Genomic DNA, 21,597 nt, shown 5'->3' with positions numbered 1-21,597 from the left:
GCTACTCATTAGTAGTCATTGAAGCATGTCACCTTACTTCTAAGATCAGAGGTTCCAAAGAAGAGTAAGAGGTTGAAGACATCCACAATAACTCCAGCCAATTGGTTCGTGGTGGTTTTAAGATGGCAGCTAGGTACACTATTGGGGCTAGATGCTCTGGGGGTTCACTCTAATGAAAAATCTTCTAACATAGGCCTCAGCAACTGAAATCAGTGTCTTCATGGGCTGTGCTTTCGAGACAATATAGAATAGATTCACAAGAATACTGGACCAAAAAAAATTGTTTAATGAGGAGCGTTCACGCTGGAAGTGATAAGTTTCTCATGATTAGGAAAATGAGAAACAAGCATTTAATAGTGAAAGCTTGGTGACCTGCTCTTTTGGCAACCATGTCCAGAGCTGAAGCAGACTTGGAGTCATCCATTTAAGGAGAAATTTCTTCACTCAAAACATTAAGACTGTTCAGAACTTTCTACTCTGGAGTCCAGTCAATGTTTTATTAATGAATGCATTCAAGGCAGCAATCGATATTTTTGTTTTGGCACTTCAGAATACAAGAGATAAAAGAATGAAATAAGAAAATTATATTTAGATCAAGGATTAACTAAAGGGAACTGAGTTTGTTTGGCAGGGGTCTTGCTTTTAACATCTTTGAATTTAACAGCAATATACTTTAGCGTGTAGAAGTTTAAAATCATATAATGTTCACCTAATCATTGAACACATTCTGATCTCAATTCTAAGTCCGAGTGCAAAAAAAATTGGAATATTACACTAAACAAATACATAGAAATCATTCAGCTTCCTAATAATAAGAATAAATGTCTTATGAAATTTATTTCATAAGAATAAATGTCTGATGAAATGGTGTAGGACACACTGGGTGCACACTTACAACACTTCCAAATAAATGCTTAGCTTGTAGATTTTCTGTTTTACACCTATCTCAGTACAGCTTTTAATTCCGAATCAAATAAATTAGTTGATTACAAACTAGGCTTAACACAGCAAGCTTTTCTTCAAACAGGCTCCATTACGAAGTAAGGCTTAGTTTTGATTGGGATGTTAGCAATCTTCGATGCCAGATAACAATTGGCACAATATCAATGTTCCAATTCATTGCAGTTACACCAAAGTAGAAGTATGTGTGAAAACGGAGGGATTGGCATCCAAAAAAATTTACTGTATCCATATCATTAGTTACGTTATTGTCAAAAATTGTGGATTCCATTTATCTAACATTTGCATGATATACCCAATGGTTCATATATGGTTTATACTGTACATTAATGGTAGCGCAGGAGTAAAGATTACCAAGCTCTCAAAAATGCTGAATAGATACTACAAATTCCTTGCATAGAAGAAACTGGATAAGTAACAAAACCTGAAAAACCGGAATGAAAAGCTTTGTTTCAGTAGAGAAGATTTATCGGGTGGCACAGTGATGCAGCTAGTGGAGCTGTTGCATCTTAATTCCAGGAGACCCATGTTCAATCCCGATGCCTCCGGGGCTGCCCATATGGAGTTTGCAAGTTCTCTGTCCGCTCCAGGAGCTCCTATTTATTTTCTCATCCCAAAGGAGTATGTGTTGGTAGGTTGTGTAGGAAAAAAAATTGCAGGTGCTGGTTCAAATCGAAGGTAACTCAGCAGGTCAGGCAGCATCTCTGGAGAAAAGGAATGGGTGGCATTTTGGGTCGAGACCCTTCTTCAGACTGAGAGTCAGGGGAGAGGGAAACGAGAGATCTAGACAGTGACATTGAGAAAGATAGATCAAATGAATGAAAGAAGGGGCTCAACCCAAAATGACATCCATTCCTTCTCTCCAGAAATGCCACCTGTCCTGCCAAGTCACTCCGACATTTTGTGTCCATCGCCCGGACACCTTCTCATCCCGCATGGCTGGACAAACTATTACAGATGACGGGCAAACTTTACGAATTTTTTACCCGGGCGATGGACACAAGATGTTGGAGTGACTCAGCGGGACAGGCGGCATCTCTGGAGAGAAGGAATGGGTGCCATTTTGGGTCGAGTCCCTTCTTATCATTCATTCATTTGATCTATATTTCTCAATATCACCATCTAGATCTCTCGTTTCCCTCTCTCCTAACTCAGTCTGAAGAAGGGTCTCGACCCGAAACGTCACCCATTCCTTCTCTCCAGAGATGCTGCCTGACCCGCCGAGTTACTCCAGCATTTTGTGTCTACCTTTTATGTTGGTAGGTTAATTGGCACTTTGTTTGTCAGTGAGTGCAGAATCTGAGCAGTTTATGGGAATGTGGGGAGAAAAGAAGTGCAATCACTGTAGGATTAGTGTAAATAGGTGGTTCATTGCTCGTGCAGACATGTTGAAGGGCTTCTTTCCATATCTGTGATTAAGTTTGTCAAATAATCATCAGTTGAGCTGTAGTTAACCTGCCTTCACAAACAAGCTATCCTTTGAAACGGAATTCTAAACTACAGTAATGTCTCCAAGTAAGTGTTACTTCCACAATATTTCAAAGAGTCACATGCAATAAATAAATTCAGCACAAAACTGCTCAGTGGAGGATGGTTTCAGAACATAAATGTCAGTAGCGCAATTTCTCATAATTTACAACAGCACCTTCTCCAAGTGCGATTGACCAAAATTGCCACATCTTCATGTTCTTCCGATTATAATTATGTTTACACCACGTACAATTGTAATTGAAGAGGATGAGCCAATGTCACACCAGAAGCCGAGGCAGTTTACAAATGAGAAGTATCTTAGTTGGCTGCTTGCTCCACACTTCGGCTTGAGCAACGTCGCTTGTGGCTAAAGAGACCAATGCGGGAGTGACAGTCTCTGTCGCAAAGGTCACATGTGTGTGTTGACTCTGGTCTGTTGAAGTTGCTGCGCTCCTTTCTGCATGCCCGCTTTTCTGCCGCTGCATTCATCAGTTTCTCTTCCCCCATTTTGAGCTGTTGGTTCAGGGTACCTCTCCACCATGTACGGTCAGCTGCAAGGCTTTCCCAAGACTCCACATCGATGTCGAGCGCCTTCATATCTCTCTTGCAGACATCCTTGTAATGTAGCTGGGGGTGGCCGATGGTTCTCCTCCCAGATGTCAGCTCCCCATAGCGGCACGGTAGCGCAGCGGTAGAGTTGCTGCTTTACAGCGAATGCAGCGCCAGAGACTCAGGTTCGATCCTGACTACGGGTGCTGCACTGTAAGGAGTTTGTACGTACTCCCCGTGACCTGCGTGGGTTTTCTCCGAGATCTTCGGTTTCCTCCCACACTCCAAAGACGTACAGGTATGTAGGTTAATTGGCTGGGTAAATGTAAAAAAAAAAAAATTGTCCCTAGTGGGTGTAGGATAGTGTTAATGTACGGAGATCACTGGGCGGCACGGACTTGGAGGGCCGAAAAGGCCTGTTTCCGGCTGTATATATATGATATGATATGATGATATGATATGATGTCTTTTGGAATGCGGCCATCCTCCATGCGGTGGACATGGCCCAGCCACCACAACCTGCGCTGCCTGAGTAGAGTGTACATACTCGGAAGGCCAGCGCGAGACAGAATCTTGGCGTTGGACACTGTCTTGCCAGGATATACCCAGGATATGGCAGATGCTTCTAAGGTGGAAGGTGTTGAGTCTTCTCTCCAGTCTGGCATATGTAGTTCATGTCTCACTGCCGTACAGCAGCGTGCTGTTGACACAGGCGTTGCAGACTGCTATCTTTGTCTTCACTGCCAGCTTTGGATTGGTCCACACTCGAGTTGTGAGGCGAGCGAGAGTTGTAGCTGCCTTCCCGATCCTCTTGTCAATCTCTGCGTCCAAGGAGAGGTTGTCGGGGATGGTGGAACCGAGGTACGTGAACTGATGGATGGCATTGAGTTCGTAGTCGTCGATGGTGATGACAGGCGGTGCCTCGGTATCCTGTCCTAGGACGTTCGTCTTCTTCAGGCTGATGGTCAGCCCAAAGTCCTTGCAAGCCCGATAAAAGCGGTCCATCAATGACTAGTTCCTGCTGGGTGTGGGACACAACTGCTGCGTCATCGGCGAACAACATGTCTCTGATGAAAGCTTCACGTACTTTTGTCTTGGCTCGGAGGCGGGTGAGGTTGAACAGCTTACCGTCTGATCTAGTATGCAGGTAGATCCCCTCTGTTGCGGTGCCAAAGGCATGTTTCAGGGGCAGAACGAAGAAAATCCCAAAGAGTGTTGGAGCGAGGACGCAGCCTTGTTTGACGCTACTGCGGATGCCGAAGGGCTCCGAGAAACTGCCATTGAACTGCACTGTCCCCTCCGTGTTGATGTGGAAGGATTCTATCATGCTCTGCAGTTTTGGTGGGCAGCCAATCTTTGGGAGAGCCTTGAATAGGCCATCTCTGCTGACGAAGTCAAACGCCTTGGTGAGGTCAATGAAAGCAATATACAGGGGCATCCGCTGTTCTCTGCACTTCTCCTGGAGCTGGCGAAGGGAGAAGACCATGTCTTCTGTTGACCTTCCAGCTCGGAAACCGCACTGTGACTCTGGGTAGACACGTTCTGCCAGCTTCTGCAGGCGGATCAAAATGACCCGAGCAAAGACCTTGCCGACGATGTTGAGGAGGGAGATACCTCTGTAGTTGTTGCAGTCGCTTCTCTCGCCCTTGTTCTTGTAGAGGATAATGATCGTGGCATCCCTCATGTCCTGCGGTACAGCTCCTTCTTGTCAGCACTGGCAGAGGACTTCATGCAAAGGAAGCAGTAAGGTAGTCTTGCAGTGCTTGATCAGATCGGGGGGAATCCTGTCGCTGCCTGGGGCTTTGCCTGAGGCCGGGCTGTCAATGGCCTTGCTGAGCTCTTCTACCATCGGCTCTCCGTCTAACTCATCCATGGTTGGCAGGCACTCAATGGCGTCAAGGGCTGAGGGGGGCACAGTGTTCTCTCTCGAGTAAAGGTCGGAATAGTGTTCCACCCATCTCTCCATCTGTTGGCATTTGTCTGTGATTACTTCCCCAGTGGAGGATTTGAGGGGGGCTGTCTTGCTCTGGACTGGTCCTTGTGCCTTCTTAATGCCATCGTACATTCCCCTGATGTTCCCCGTTATGGCGGCCATCTGGATGTCCTCACTAAGCTGTGTCCAGTACTCATTGGTGCAACGCCTGGCAGTCTGCTGAACCTTGCTCCTGGCAGCCCTGAGGATCTGCAGGTTTTTCTCATTGGCTGACCACTTGTACTCAGATAGGGCACCACGCTTGGCTTCGATGACGGGAGTCATCTCGGTCGACTTGGCCTCAAACCAGTCGTGTGACTTTGAGATCGTCTTCCCAAAGCTCCAGGATGCCTTGTGCTGGGGCTTCGTCTGGAAGTACGAGTTGGCAATGCACAGGTCATGGTAAGTGCACAGCTCGAGCAGTCGCTGTCCGTTCTCATTAATTTTGCCTACACCAAACTGCCCAAGGTAGGAAGACCACGATTCGTGGTCTGCGCCCACTCTGGCGTTGAAGTCGCCCAAGAGAACAAGTTCTTCCTTGTTGGGGATGCTGCTGATGATGGGTACGAGGTTCTCGTAGAACTCATCCTTTGTGTCTGATGTCGAGGACAATGTCGGGGCATACACGCTGACAAGGGTGACTGGGCCTGCGGTGGTGTTGAGGCGGAGAGTCAGGAGTCGCTCTGAGCCATTTCGGCCTGGTTCCACCGTGTTCAGCAGGCTGTTCCTTACTGCGAAGCCTACTCCATGCTCTCTAGGCTCGTCAGAGTCCTTCCCCTGCCAGTAGAACGTGTAGTCCTTCTCCTTCAAGACCTTCACGATGATTTAGGAAAACTAGGCTCAAAACTAGCATGCCCTAATTTATGGTCAATCAAGAATTAATCACATTCAGATCATAAATTTGGCTCCTTAACCTGAATAGATTCCATCTCACTTGGCACTAATTGGGCAGCCACAATGGAATTCATTAAAAAGATTAAAAATATATATTTGCTGCAGTCCATGAAACTAATTCTAAAGTACTTCACCAGCTAAAATACGATGACGTCTCAAGGGCTTAGAAAGCGTAAAACATTCGCAAAGAATTTCACCCGGCTGCCCTTTAAGATTTAAAATGTGTAAAATGCGCTTAATGTAGGCTCATGTTATCATGCCTGGAAGAACCTTTGGGGCACTAATGGAACCCACATCTTTAAGTAAGGCACAAAGCCTCCAGTGCTAGAAAACCTTAAGTTGTGCTATTATAATTGTGCCAGTTATAATGGAATAGCAGTTATCAGCTGTTCAACGATGTAAATGTGTCATAAACCAGTCCAACAGCAAGATTTTGACATTTTATTATGGGATGCCTCAAGACATGGAAAACACCAATTTTCTCTTCTCATCCTCAATCAACCTTGCTCAATCAAAACTGCAAGAGCTAGCTAGTCATTACTGTTTCTAGGACCTTTTCCTACAGAACATAACTATATTTCAATGTTAATCGCAAACCCAAATATCACATATTTGCCTCAGTGTTGACATCTTTAATAAATATACCTGCAATTTTATATTTCGAATAGTTAGCAAAGTCCAAGACCATACGATTGAAATGTGTATGAATATAATTTTAGCAAAGGATTAGAAAACAAAGAACAATTACTTTACAGGTGGGTAGAAAGTGTGCAGTGATGACCAGAAGGTGAGTGAGCGTTTGAACTATTGTCTTTGGACTTGGGTACAAGGCATAGCTTCAAATCTGGATGACACAGAAAACTCTGAAATCTTGTAAAGAGGAATGGAGTGACAGAGAATGTAAACAGACAGCTGACATGGGTAGAAGATATTTAATGTATAAAGTGCAAATCCAATTCTTATCTTTAGACTTTAGAGAAACAGCGTGGAAACTGGCACTTCGGCCCAACAAGTTCACACCTACCAGCGATCACCCTGTACACTAACACTATCCCACACATTAGTGACAATTTACAATTTTATTAGTCAAATAACCTACAAACCTATACGCCTTTGTAGTGTGGAAACAAATCGGAGCACCCAGAGAAAACCCACGCAGCCAGAGAAAACCCACGCACCCAGAGAAAACAGGGAGAACGTACAAACTCCATACAGATAGCACCCATAGTCAGGATCGAACCAGGGTCTCTGGCGCGATAAGGCAGCAGCTCTACAACTATGCCACTGTGCCGCCTAAATGGTTCTGTTTTAAAGTAGATGCAGGGACAAAGATAAAAGCATATACAATCAAACACATCTTTCAAATTCATAAGTCATAGGAGCAGAATTAGGCCATTCAGCCCATCGAGTCTGCTCTGGCATTTTATCATGGCTGATCTATTTTTTCTCCTCCCAAACCCATTCTCGTGCCTTCCCCCCATAACCTTTGATGCCCTTGCTAATCAAGAACCTATCAATCTCCATTTTAAAAATACCCAATGACTTGGCTTTCACAACCACCTGTGGCAATAAATTCCACAGATTTGCAACCATCTGGCTAAACAAATCCCTCCACATCTCCATTCTGCAAGTTCAAACAGTTGTTGATGGGTTCTTTGACATCAAGGCAGTTTTGGAAGTCATCTCAAACTTTTATAAAACTAGTTAACCCCAGCTAAAGTAATTGTGAAATATGATAAAGCCTTAAAGAATGTATAGAAGGGTTTTTTTCTAGAATAGTGGCAATAATTAAAGACTTAATTTTAAAAAAATACTGAAAATCTCAAATATAAACATAAATGCCAGAAATACACTTTATCAAGTGATAGAACAATAATATTTATCTTTCATGTCATCAGACGAAGGGTCCCTGGCTTAAAGACCTTTCCCTCTCTACAGATTCAGCGTGGCTAGTTGAGTATTTTCCACACTTTGTTCTTTTTAACATTTTAGTTAAACATAACAACTGGAATCCCTTGTGGTCTTCTTAGACCAGGGAGAAATAATTAAGGAGAAATCTAATGGATCTGCCATTGGATTTTCATGGCATCCCTGTGTGGTACCTCAGCTGCACGGAGGCAGAAAGGAAAGCTCTACAGCGGGTAGTCCATAGAGCTCAGAGGGCCATCGGAACACAGCTACCAGACTTGGAGGGCATCTACAACACACGATGCCTCAGAAAAGCCACCAGCATCCACAAAGACTCTTCACACCCCTACAACAGTCTGTTCGAACTCCTTCCATCGGGCAGACGATACAAGGCCTTCTACGCCCGCACCTCCAGACTCAGGAACAGCTTCATCCCCAGGGCCATAGCTGCTATGAACCGGTCCTGCTGAGCCGGATGGCCACAACGCATAGATCAACTTGCACTTTACCTGTCTAAAAAACTGTTACAATTGTTTCGTTTCGTTGGGTTGCTGTTAATTACTTAAATTATTGCATCGTATGGGAGGCGCATTCCCAATCTCGTTGTACCCCTGGGTACAATGACAATAAAGATATATTGTATTGTATTGTATTGATATATGAAAAGAAAATCAGTGGTAGAATTGCACATTATCCATCTTTGCAGGTTTAAAATAAGGAAGGACGCACACTTTATTGTACAGCAAGTTGGGAAAACCTGATTGAATAGTTCAAAAACACGAAAAGCAGAGAATTCAATAATAATTTGCCGTGCGGAAACAAGGAAACAACATTATCTGGGAAACTCTTACAAGCAGTAAATATGATGAGTGGCTAACCTTTTTCCGTGTTTTACTGTTCTATTCTGATGACATGATCACTCCTACACCCAAAACAAACTATACACAATCAGAGTTATAAATGCACACATGCAGACATATATACAAACACAGGCAAACACTCCATCGCTGCTGCTCCTCCCAGTAACCGGGCCTCGTATGACCCTCTGCCCCGGTGCCGAAGCCCCTCCTTACTCCCGCCCCATCTACCGGGCCCGAGATGCGGGCCTCGTTCCCCGAATTCCCCTCCAGTCCCAGCCCCAGCACCCCGCCTACTCACTCACCTTGGCGCAGTACAACATCCAGAGCTCGTACAGCCGCTCGGCGGAGGCCATTCCTCCCGGAGCGAACGGCTTCCGGATCTGCCCCTCACGCCCCTGCCACGGCCACGTCAGAGACGAAGTGCTCCATAAGCCGAACCGGGCCGGAACCTGCAGAGGGCCGATGTTCCGGGGGACAGTAGCTCCGTCACCACCACCCCTCTCTCTCTCTCTCTCCCTCTCTCTCTCTCTCTCCCTCTCCGACTCGCTCACTGACGCCGTCACCCGACTGCAGCCCGATCCCCCTGGCGACTGACCCGCGCATGCGCCCCGTCCACCACCCGGTCGCACCGCCCAGCGTGAGGCTCAGGTGCCGCGGGAGCGCGACAGGTGCGCGCGCCCAGGATGAAGCAGACGTTTACGAAGCACCCGTTCAAACTCTCCACACATACCACCAATGACAACGTGCGGAACACACTTGAACAGGTACAGGGAGATAGGAAGGATTCAGGGAGATAGGAAGGATTCAGGGAGATAGGAAGGATTCAGGGAGATAGGAAGGATTCAGGGAGATAGGAAGGATTCAGGGAGATAGGAAGGATTCAGGGAGATAGGAAGGATTCAGGGAGATAGGAAGGATTCAGGGAGATAGGAAGGATTCAGGGAGATAGGAAGGATTCAGGGAGATAGGAAGGATTCAGGGAGATAGGAAGGATTCAGGGAGATAGGAAGGATTCAGGGAGATATGACTTTATAAGCTTGGTAGAAGAGAAGGAAAAGTGAAAAACAGGAATGCCCTGCCTGGGAACTGTTTTTTCATCATTAGAAACGGCACGTTATAGTTTGGGCGGCGGTAGTGTTATAGCGTTATAGTTTGGGCAGCGGTAGTGTTATAGCGTTATAGTTTGGGCAGCGGTTGTGTTATAGTTTGGGCAGCGGTAGTGTTATAGCGTTATAGTTTGGGCAGCGGTAGTGTTATAGCGTTATAGTTTGGGCAGCGGTAGTGTTATAGCGTTATAGTTTGGGCAGCGGTAGTGTTATAACGTTATAGTTTGGGCAGCGGTAGTGTTATAGCGTTATAGTTTGGGCAGCGGTTGTGTTATAGTTTGGGCAGCGGTTGTGTTATAGTTTGGGCAGCGGTTGTGTTATAGTTTGGGCAGCGGTTGTGTTATAGTTTGGGCAGCGGTTGTGTTATAGTTTGGGCAGCGGTTGTGTTATAGTTTGGGCAGTGGCGCAGCGGTAGAGCTGCTGACTTCCAGCGACAGAGACCCGGGTTCGATCCTGAGTCTGACCACCATGGTGCTGACTGTACGGGAGTTTGTACGTTCTTGCCGTGACCTGCGTGAGTTTTCTCGGGGATCTCGTGTTTCCTCCAACCTACAGGTTTGTAGTTAATTGACGTAAATGTAAAACATTGTCCTCGGTGTGTGTAGGGTAGTGTTAATGTGCGGGGATCGCTGGTCAGTGTGGGCTCGGTCGGCCGAATGGCTTGTTTCCGCGCTGTATCTCTAAACTAAACAGAAAATACTGGAGAGAAAACTCAGCGAGCAGCTATGGAAAATAGAAACATGAAACGTTTCAGCTCTGGGACCCTTCTTAACTGGAAAGAGTTGTACATACATTTTACATATAAATCTTCCCCATTTATGGCAGGGTTTTGTTTCTGTAAACTATTCATCAACGTTTAAGTGGTTAAAGTTAAGCTTAAAGAAGAGAAAGAATAAAACTAGAAACAAAGAACTGCAGATCCACAAAAGGACACAAAGTGCTGGAGTAACTTAGCAAGTCAGGCAGCATTTCTGGAGAGCATGAATGAGTGACGTTTCATGACAGACTGAAGAAGAGCCCAACCCGAAACATCACCTATCCATGTTCACCAGAGACGCTGCCTGACCTGCTGAATTACTCCTTCATTTTTGAGTCCTTTAAAGAATAAAACTGGGTGGGATAGTTATAAGGTGAGAGAGAATCTGAGAGGGATTTTTTTCACACAGAGTGGCTGGAAGCTGGAATGTGCTGCCTGAGAAGAAGTTTGAGGCAGGCATTTTCACAACCTTTAAGAATTACCCATCCAAACACTTGGATTGTCTAAGCATAGAAGGCTATGGACATAATGCGAATAAATGGGATTAATATAGATTTGTGCAATAGTTGGTATGGACATGTTTCTCTACTGTATGACTCTCTCGATGAACAACCTGGCATTGACACCAAATTGGACATGGCATAATCAATTCCAACCCAGACAACATTGCTAAATCCTTCGCACATATATTTGGGAACTGATGTCAAATTTGTGAGCTATCCCACAATCAGATCAAACAAGAACCTCCTACAGCTACACTCATGAAATCAACCTTTGCAACAAAATGCAGGATTTTTTCCTCACTACTCATAGATATATACTGTCCCACAAGCAACAGACCCACCAGCGATAGAAATGGATGATGAGGGAGGAAGTGAGATGGGGATGAAGTAGAGTAGTAAACAAGCAGGAAGGGGTAGCTTGTGGCGTCTTTGCCATAAACTTCAGATTTTCATAGACCTTCCTCAGCTGATGAATTAGTGTTTCTCCATGTTTATCAAAATGTAGAAGAAGCACCAAAAATAACAGGCACAGAATATAGTTTGAGATGGGGACTTTATTGATCATCACTAAGTGGCTTGATAGCTAAAATGCTAGCCAAGTCCTGAAGGACATATCTGCAAAATTAGTTTTGCAGCAGGTTTAATGTGAACCAGTATGAGTAAACCTACGTAATTTGGTCCTCTCCAATCTACATTGGTAGATATATCTTCCCATAGCAGTAGTGGTGAAAGTGACCACAAAAGTTGAGTTTAGTTTATTGTCACGTGTACCGAGGTACAGTGAAAAGCTTTTGTTGCATGATAACTAGTCAGTGGAAAGACACAATCACAATCGAGCCATTCACAGTGTTCAGATACATGATAAGGGAATAATGTTTAGTGCAAGATAAAGCCAGTAAAGTCTGATCAAAGATAGTCTGAGGGTCTCCAATGAGGTAGAAAGTAGTTCAGGAGTGCTCTCTAGTTGTGGTAGGATAGTTCAGTTGACTGATAACAGCTGGGAAGAAATTGTAAGGGGACTTGAGGGAAATGAGCCATTAGGAGGCAGTGACCACAATATGATAAGTTTTACTCTACAAATTGAGAGGGAGAAGGGAAAATCGGAGGTGTCAGTATTACAGTATAGCAAAGGGGATTACAGAGGCATGAGGCAGGAGCTGGCCAAAATTGACTGGAAGGAGGCCCAAGCAGGGAAGACTGTGGAACAGCAATGGCAGGTATTCCTGGGAATAATGCAGAAGTTGCATTAGAGGGCACGTTCTTGCCTTAGAGGGAGTACAGAGAAGGTTCACCAGATTGATCGCTGGGATGGCGGGACTTACATATGAGGAAAGACTAGATAGACTGGGCTTGTACTCGCTGGAATTTAGAAGACTGAGAGGGGATCTTATAGAAACATATAAAATTCTTAAGGGGTTGGAGAGGCTAGATGCGGGAAGATTGTTCCCGATGTTGGGGGAGTCCAGAACCAGGGGTCACAGCTTAAGGATAAGGGGGAAGTCTTTTAGGACCGAGATGAGAAAACATTTCTTCACACAGAGAGTGGTGAGTCTGTGGAATTCTCTGCCACAGAAGGTAGTTGAGGCCAGTTGATTGGCTATATTTAAGAGGGAGTTAGATGTGGCCCTTTTTGCTAAAGGGATCAGGGGGTATGGAGAGAAGGCAGGTACAGGCTACTGAGCTGAATGATCAGCCATGATCATATTGAATGGCGGTGCAGGCTCGAAGGGCCGAATGGCCTACTCCTGCACCTATTTTCTATGTTTCTATGTTTCTATGATCAATTTATCCCAAAGAGGAGGAAAGATTCTAAGGGGAGTAAGAGGCACCTGTGGCTGACAAGGGAAGTCAAGGACAGCATAAAAATAAAAGGGAAGAAGTATAACATAGCAAAGAAGAGTGGGAAGCCAGAGGATTGGGACTCTTTTAAAGAGCAACAGAAGATAACTAAAAAGGCAATACGGGGAGAAAAGATGAGGTACGAGGGTAAACTAGCCAATAATATAAACGAGGATAGTAAAAGCTTTTTTTAGGTATATGAAGAGGAAAAAAAATAGTCAAGGCAAATGTGGGTCCCTTGAAGACAGAAGCAGGGGAATTTATTATGGGGAACAAGGAAATGGCAGACGAGTTGAACCGGTACTTTGGATCTGTCTTCACTAAGGAGGATACAAACAATCTCCCAGATGTTCTAGTGGCCAGAGATCCTAGGGTGACAGAGGAACTGGAGGAAATCCACATTAGGCACGAAAAAGTTTTGGGTAGACTGATGGGACTCAAGGCTGATAAATCCCCAGGGCCTGATGGTCTGCATCCCAGGGTGCTTAAGGAGGTGGCTCTAGAAATTGTGGACGCATTAGTGATTATTTTCCAAATTCTATAGATTCCGGGTCAGTTCCTGTGGATTGGAGGGTAGCTAATGTTATCCCACTTTTCAAGAAAGGAGGGAGAGAGAAAACGGGAAATTATAGACCAGTTAGTCTGACATCAGTGGTGGGGAAGATGCTGGAGTCAATTATAAAAGACGAAATTGCGGAGCATTTGGATCGCAGTAACAGGATCGTTCCGAGTCAACATGGATTTACGAAGGGGAAATCGTACTGGAATTTTTTGAGGATGTAACTAGGAAGATTGACAGGGGAGAGCCGGTGGATGTGGTGTACCTCGACTTTCAGAAAGCCTTCGACAAGGTCCCACATAGGAGATTGGTGGGCAAAATTAGAGCACATGGTATTGGAGGTAGGGTACTGACATGGATAGAAAGTTGGTTGACAGATAGAAAGCAAAGAGTGGGGATAAATGGGTCCCTTTCAGAATGGCAGGCAGTGACTAGTGGGGTATCGCAAGGCTCTGTGTTGGGACCGCAGCTATTTACAATATACATCAATGACTTGGATGAAGGGATTAAAAGTACCATTAGCAAATTTGCCGATGATACAAAGCTAGGTGGCAGTGTGAACTGTGAGGAAGATGCTATGAGGTTGCAGGGTGACTTGGACAGGTTGTGTGAGTGGGCGGATGCATGGCAGAGGACGCTGGCGCTGTTTGTTCGCCGCTTCTCCGTCAGGATAGTTTGTCTGTTTGTTTTTATGTTATGACTGTTTTTGTAAAGCGCTTTGAGCACCTGGTAAAGCGCTATATAAAATAAATGCTTATTATTATTATAAGTGGTAAGAATAGGAAAGGCAGATTATTATCTGAATGGTGTCGTTAGGAAAAGGGGACGTACAACGTGATCTGGGTGTCTTAGTGCATCAGTCACTGAAAGGAAGCATGCAGGTACAGCAGGCAGTGAAGAAAGCCAATGGAATGTTGGCCTTCATAACAAGAGGAGTTGATTTTAGGAACAAAGAGGTCCTTCTGCAGTTGTACAGGGCCCTAGTGAGACCGCACCTGGAGTACTGTGTGCAGTTTTGGTCTTCAAATTGAGGAAGGATATTCTTGCTATTGAGGGCATGCATGACTGAGAAAGTTTTTCCTCATCTCCTTTCTAAATGGCCTACCCCTTATTCTTAAACTCAAGCTAACAGCATATGTAGTTCTATCGTGGCCCTTCTCCGTTGTCAGCATAAGGAGTTTTGCAAGATTCCTGCTCAAGAGCCGTTTCTTCAATTTCAATAGACAATAGGTGCAGGAGTAGGCCATTCAGCCTTTCGAGCCAGCACCGCCATTCAATGCGATCATGGCTGATCACTCTCAATCAGTACCCCGTTCCTGCCTTCTCCCCATACCCCCTCACTCCGCTATCCTTAAGAGCTCTATCCAGCTCTCTCTTGAAAGCATCCAACGAATTGGCCTCCACTGCCTTCTGAGGCAGAGAATTCCACACCTTCACCACTCTCTGACTGAAAAAGTTCTTCCTCATCTCCGTTCTAAATGGCCTATCCCTTATTCTTAAACTGTGGCCCCTTGTTCTGGACTCCCCCAACATTGGGAACATGTTTCCTGCCTCTAATGTGTCCAATCCCCTAATTATCTTATATGTTTCAATAAGATCCCCCCTCATCCTTCTATATTCCAGTGTATACAAGCCTAATTGCTCCAGCCTTTCAACATACGACAGTCCCGCCATTCCGGGAATTAACCTAGTGAACCTACGCTGCACGCCCTCAATAGCAAGAATATCCTTCCTCAAATTTGGAGACCAAAACTGCACACAGTACTCCAGGTGCGGTCTCACCAGGGCCCGGTACAACTGTAGAAGGACCTCTTTGCTCCTATACTCAACTCCTCTTGTTATGAAGGCCAACATTCCATTGGCTTTCTTCACTGCCTGCTGTACCTGCATGCTTCCTTTCAGTGACTGATGCACTAGGACACCCAGATCTCGTTGAACATCCCCTCTTCCTAACTTGACACCATTCAGATAATAATCTGCCTTTCTATTCTTACTTCCAAAGTGAATAACCTCACACTTATCTACATTAAACTGCCATGTATCCGCCCACTCACACAACCTGTCCAAGTCACCCTGCAGCCTTATGACTTGGGACCAACATTGTTGTTCTGGTACCATTCAATCAGATTTTCAATCTTTCTTCTATACTCTGACATAATTACCTGTTATTTACAACAAAAAAAATCATTGGAGAATGATAAGGGTGTTGGAATTGTGTCTGGATGCATAGTCATGGGAAAAGAAAGAATACTGCAAGGTTCTGAGCACAGCCTTGGGGTGCTCATGTGCTGATTATTATCGAATAGGAAGTACTGTTGCTAATTCATACTGATTGTGCTCTGCCAATTAGGAAGTTGAGGATCCAGTTACATAGAGATGAGCAAAGATAAGTTTGATAAGTTTGGTGAGGATGATGGTGTTGAAAGTCAAGTTGTAGTTGAGGAACAACAGCCTAACACACAGCGGGACGGCTGCATCTCTGGAGAGAAGGAATGGGTGATGTTTCGGGTCGAGACCCTTCTTCAGACATTTCATGCATAACAGACATGTTCATATTGTCCAAGTGGTCCATTTCAGACTGGGGAGCCAGTGAGATTGGATTCCCCTTGATCTATTGTGGGAATAAGTCAATTGTAGTGGGCCCAGGTTCTTACTAAGATAGGAGTTGTCATAACCAACCTTTCAAACCACTCCATCACAGGTGACCTTAATGCCACCAGCCAGTAGTCATGGAGGCATGTCACTTTACTCTTCTTGGACATCAATATTATTATGAAGGTGACTGAGATTATAATGTCTTTAGGGGCTATGGGGCCCGAGAAGGTATTTCGCCATTCTTCCTCACGAAGCAATAGACAATAGATGCAGTAGTAGGCCATTCGGCCCTTCGAGCCAGCACCGCCATTCAATGTGATCATGGCTGATCATTCTCAATCAGTACCCCGTTCCTGCTTTGAATGTATTCAGAGAATTGGCCTCCACAGCCCTCTTCAGTCAGAGAGTTGTGAATCTGTGGAATTCTCTGCCTCAAAGGTTTTTCCTCATCTCTGTTCTAAATGGCCTACCCCTTATTCTTAAACTGTGGCCCCTGGTTCTGGACTCCCCCAACATTGGGAACATGTTTCCTGCCTCTAACGTGTCCAACCCCTTAATAATCTTATACGTTTCGATAAGATCCCCTCTCATCCTTCTAAATTCCAGTGTATACAAACCTAGTCGCTCCAATCTTTCAACATATGACAGTCCCGCCATTCCGGGAATTAACCTAGTAAACCTATGCTGCATACCTTTATCTAGCCTGTAAAGCTTTTGAAAAGACTTAAAGTGCAGTGATAATCAAAAAACAAGCATATTCCACTTTTCTTTGATAACCGGAATTATTCGCTATTTCTCTTATCCAAATATTAAAGCCCAAAAGTAGGAGTGTAGCAAGATTGGAGCTGTTGTTCATGTTTCTATTCTGTGCATCAAATCATAAGAAGTAGTAGTAATATTTTTGTTTCAGGTAAAGTGGGAGTAAATTAGTTAGAAATGAAGCAGGAATATTTTGAAATGTTTTACTATTGCTCCCTCTTCTGACATTGCATCATTGAACGTGTAATTATCCTGGGTGCAATTTCCCATACATTTGAGGCCAAAGATTTGTGCTTTCGGGCTATAAAGTAATGAGCTAACAACAAAAGCAAACTCAGATTGCTGAATGTTCTGAACACAAACGTGCTGCTCTCAAATTTCTTTGCTCCCGCACATTTGTCCGTCATTTCTTGCAACAGAACACATCATGGCTCATTATAATTACTCTGGTCCATCATTTATGTTTCAATGGGAACAAGTCCAAGACTTCCATGCATATGTATTCACTTGTGAAAATCCCAAACTTACAGGCAGGTTTAGAACATTAGAATTTCTACTACTGGACTCCTTATGGAACATCTGAGTTTGGCTCTTACACGGGGGTATCAGCATAGCAGTTTAATAAAGTATACACTATGTGGGGGATTTTAAAAGTTAGGTGTCATAGATATAAGATTTTTACAAGTAAATCTAACAAGAAAGATGGAAAAATCCTTGATGAAAATCAATTCATAATGCAGATTGATTTAGAGAGATTTAGATAGGTACATAAGGGAAAAAGTCGAATGATGTACAGGTGCACTGAAAGCCAGGACTCCCATGGAGAATATGACATTTACCTTTTGGGCCAAATAGCTTATTCATGCATGTTCTAAGTAATCTGTTTTTAATATTTGCATTATCCATAGTTACAAAACCTGTGACCTGATAGTTAAAAACAACAAGCTTTAAGCCCTTCAGCTGAGAAACTTTCAGAAGTTTGTGATCGTTTTAAACAAGTTTATTGAATAAAATCAATGCACAGTTCTTTAAAACATTTTCTTTCCTCATTGATACCAAAGCACATCAAAGTCCAGAAAGAGAATCGACTTTTCTTTAAGCTTTCTTAGTAGCCATTTTGCTATGAGTTTTATGAAATATTTTCTCTCCCCTTCATTTTGAAAGGAATTCATGTGATTCTCCATTTCTCACCCATTTGATTGATCATGCTCTTGTGGAGCATCTTGGAATGTTTTATCGCCTTAAAGGCTCTAGTCATTGTCATTCAGACATGTGCTACCCCATTTACATCAGGAGGCAGGAAAATAAGCTACTCGGCTATCAACTTTAGTGTAAAACTTGTCAGATTCAGATTTTCAATACAAGATGGAAATAAAGCTGCTAACACCCATGCACAAGCAAATATTAATCGTTATTATTCAGATATTTCACAAAAGATGTTTTTCTCACATTCCCCTCTATTCTGACTACCTTTCTTCATTCTTCTGAAGATATTGATGTCAACATTAGTTGACTATAAGCTAAATGATAAATAATAATGGGCCACTTAAACTGATGGGCTCAGAATATCATGCACATGGAGCATAGGTGAGCAATGGTATGGAAGTGCAGATCAGCCATGATTGGTGGAATAGATTCAAGGGGCTGAATCACTCATTCCTCTGTGTTTTATTTACCCAACTCCTGACCTTACACATGAACCAACACATCCAGCATCTTTACTTACTGCTTTTGATAAAAAAAGGAGCCATTCAGCCCATGCCAGCTCCCAGCAGATAAGATGCCAGTAGACCCATTCCCTATTGCACTGCAACTTATTCTCTCTAGCACGTGACCATCAACTCTCCCTTTGGATCACTGTGCCATTTACCAAAGGAATAATCTACAGTAGTCTATTGATCTACCACCCCTTTTTTTGGGACATGGGAGGAAATTAGTACCTGAACAAAACCCACACTTGGAGAATATGCAAACGCTGGGAGCTGTGAGATGTGACGCTACCTACTGCACCACTGTGCATCCCTAATCCCTCCCACCCATTACATGCTGATGAGAAAAAGACTGGAGAACTTCGTCTGCTGTATACAAAGCCACAAAGCCAATTATAGCATATTCTAACAACGCATCAAAATATCATGCAGCAGGGGAATAGGTTATTCGACCCACCATGTCCATGCCATCCATCTATAATAATCCCATCGGCATAATAATCCCATAGCTTTGAATACCTAGGTAATTTGGGCTCTTCTAGACCCGTTTAAAATTATGTCAACTTGTTCATGATTAACCATGAGTTAAAACCAAACTTTCTTCTCAGGTAAACCAGCTCATCTGAAAATCTGCTGCCAAATCCGTTCCCACAACGTGTCCTATTCTCCCATTTGCCTTTAGCAAAGTCTCAAAATTCAGCTCCTTATTCTGATCTTCCAATCCATCAATAGATGTGAATCGCACGAAAAATATCGAGGTTAGTGAATTTAAGGGCCTGTCCCACTTAGGTGATTTTAAGGCGACTGCCGGCGACCAGGCTGTCCCGTACATGCATCTCCCGTACATTTTCAAAGAATGTCCACACACCGACTAGGCTGTCGCCGACTGTTCGCCGGAGTGTCGCGGGCATGATTGTGAGGAGTCTTCAAAGAATCGCAGTGGATCTTGGCGCGTCGCTGAGAAATCAACCGGATTGAAATTTCTCGGCGACAGCTGGCTTGTCGCCAGGTATCGTTGCTTATTGCAGGCGCTGTCGCATGCTGTCCCCAGGTTTGCTAGGTTGTCTTAGATGCATTTAGAAGCATATAATATTAAATTAAGTAATTATTCACAAAATGCTGGAGTAACTCAACAGGTCAGGCAGCATCTCAGGAGAGAAGGAATGGGTGACGTAAATTAAGTAAAGTCATTTGAAGATACCATAAAATACTTGTGTTTAACCAATTTATTTACTGTCAGGACATTTGACAGGTAGATTGGAGGCGACAGTTTGACGGCCAGGTAAGTGAGGGAATTTTTGCGATGTTTATGGCCATCAGCGATTACATTTAAAGTAGGCTCCCAACCCAGATATGCAACCCAGAAACCAGATATGCATCTCCCGTACATTTTCAAAGAATGCCCACACACCGCACAAAAATCCATTTAACCACGTTTAAAATTAAATTTCTTAATACTACTATTACTATTAGACAGCAAGATGTTATAATTATAAACTCTCAAGTAATTCCAGACTTGTCAGTGATTTCAGCGAAAATTAGGACGCCGGAGAAGCATTGATAAGCGTGGGAATTTCACGATGTTTCAGAAGACGCTGTAATCTCGACCTGACTCGGCATTGTTGTGGTCATTGTCGTAGGGTAAAAGAAAATTTTGGCGATCTGCTACGACTTTGACAGTCGCCAGCAGTCGCCTAAAAAATCGCCTAAGTGGGACAGGCCCTTTAACGTTAACATTGATAATCCACTTTACCAGTCAAATCATTAAAACTAATCATGGAAAATTATTTTAACATTCTGGCCAATATGTAAAAGGTGATAAGAAATAATTTTAAAATATGTTACACTTTTGTATGCTTTAGCACTTCCATCAAGCTGCTGTAAATGTGTGCCTCTACTTTGTTTAACATTTATATTTTATAAGGTACTCAGGATAGATTTGGTGTTTCTCAAATATGACGAATATGGAAGGGTTGGAGACATTGTCAACACAACTGTCATAGAAGCCGTTTTTTGTTCCATCTCTTAAGGGTGGTCGAAGACAAGATGATTTTCCTCTCACAAACTCCCCCACCAAAACGCGAGCAACAATCATGGTCATGTTTTTCTCAGTTTGGCAGTAATTATGGGAATATGATGAATCCCTGGCAAAGTAACTCCCTAAAGAAAAAGAAAGACCTTGCATTTAATAAGCAAAAGTACAGTGTAGCCAATAGTACATTTTAGATATGTTTAAGTTGGAGATACAGCATGGAACCAGGCCCTGTGTGCATCCCGTCCACACCAACCATCAATTCACACTGGTTCTGTATCCCACTTTTTCTTCCACTTGCGAAACATTCGGGGCAATTTACAGAGGCTAATTAACCTACAAACCCACACATCTTTGGGATGTGGTAGCAGACCGGAGAACACGGAGGAAACCCACGTGGTCACAGGAAGAACACGGACATCATCCGAGGTCAGGATCTTACCCGTGACCTTTTTACTGTTATAGTGTAGAAAATGGAGTAACCAATTTGGACACAGGTCCAACAAACAGCAATGAGATAAACAGACGATAATATGTCTGAGTGAAGTTAACTGATGGATAAATATTGGTCAAGATATGAGAGAGTAACACTTCTCCCTTTTCATCTATTTCTTTCAAGGTTCTTGGTGAGATTATTTATGTAGAACTCCTTCAGTACTTACTCTGCTAAAGTGTCAGATTTTTGTGCTCATTCCCTTGATTAGAACTTGAACTTCATAACCTACACCTACCGAGATGTGAATGCTAGCTATTGAACTACAGGTACCTCGCTGTGATACAGTTCAATCAAATCTGGATACCTAAAGGTATAAAAATAGCTATTCAGGAAATATACGTGTACCTTTTCCGTAAGCAGTTCCATGGGCTCCACAGATCCTCCAATCAAAGTTCTGCTGGCAGATTGCATCAATAGTTGAGGTGTTTGTGCCATGGAAAAGCTGTTTCTCAACCACATCTTTGCCATTATTTTTCTTTTTCATCTGATCCATCTGCCTGTCTCAGAAATACAAGCACAATGATTGTGGCTTTGCTGCATTGACCGGACAATGTATCCAGAAATATACACAAATTCCAACTGTGCTTCACAGATTACCTATTTATAGGTACTGAAGTCCTTGCACAAAA

The 21,597-nt window shown here is 43.7% G+C and overlaps 2 protein-coding genes and 1 long non-coding RNA gene across 5 annotated transcripts in view; 1 reads left to right on the top strand and 2 right to left on the bottom strand.

Moving 5' to 3' along the window:
• nbeal1 (neurobeachin-like 1) overlaps positions 1-9,211 on the bottom strand; it is a 184,914-nt gene extending 175,703 nt beyond the window's left edge. For all 3 annotated transcript variants that reach the window (XM_078403600.1, XM_078403601.1, XM_078403602.1), the window contains exon 1: positions 8,916-9,211. In XM_078403600.1, coding sequence (XP_078259726.1) covers positions 8,916-8,966 — 51 coding nt within the window. In that variant the 5' untranslated portion in view covers positions 8,967-9,211. The remainder of the gene's footprint in view (positions 1-8,915) is intronic.
• The window catches only part of LOC144595847 (uncharacterized), a 36,187-nt gene continuing 23,528 nt past the window's right edge, over positions 8,939-21,597 (top strand). The window contains exons 1-2 of the long non-coding RNA XR_013547543.1: positions 8,939-9,377; positions 19,049-19,198. This is a non-coding gene — a long non-coding RNA (uncharacterized LOC144595847). The remainder of the gene's footprint in view (positions 9,378-19,048; positions 19,199-21,597) is intronic.
• LOC144595844 (protein mono-ADP-ribosyltransferase PARP12-like) overlaps positions 17,757-21,597 on the bottom strand; it is a 53,782-nt gene continuing 49,941 nt past the window's right edge. Inside the window, exons 11-12 of the mRNA XM_078403603.1 lie at positions 21,314-21,465; positions 17,757-20,600 (exon numbers count right to left, since the gene is read on the bottom strand). Of these exons, the coding sequence (XP_078259729.1) occupies positions 20,344-20,600; positions 21,314-21,465 (409 nt within the window). The 3' untranslated portion in view covers positions 17,757-20,343. The remainder of the gene's footprint in view (positions 20,601-21,313; positions 21,466-21,597) is intronic.

Source organism: Rhinoraja longicauda, chromosome 8, assembly GCF_053455715.1.
Source record: "Rhinoraja longicauda isolate Sanriku21f chromosome 8, sRhiLon1.1, whole genome shotgun sequence".
Taxonomy (NCBI): domain Eukaryota; kingdom Metazoa; phylum Chordata; class Chondrichthyes; order Rajiformes; family Arhynchobatidae; genus Rhinoraja; species Rhinoraja longicauda.
The sequence above is the reverse complement of the archived record's forward strand: the minus strand, read 5'-3'. Positions and strand labels throughout refer to the sequence as shown.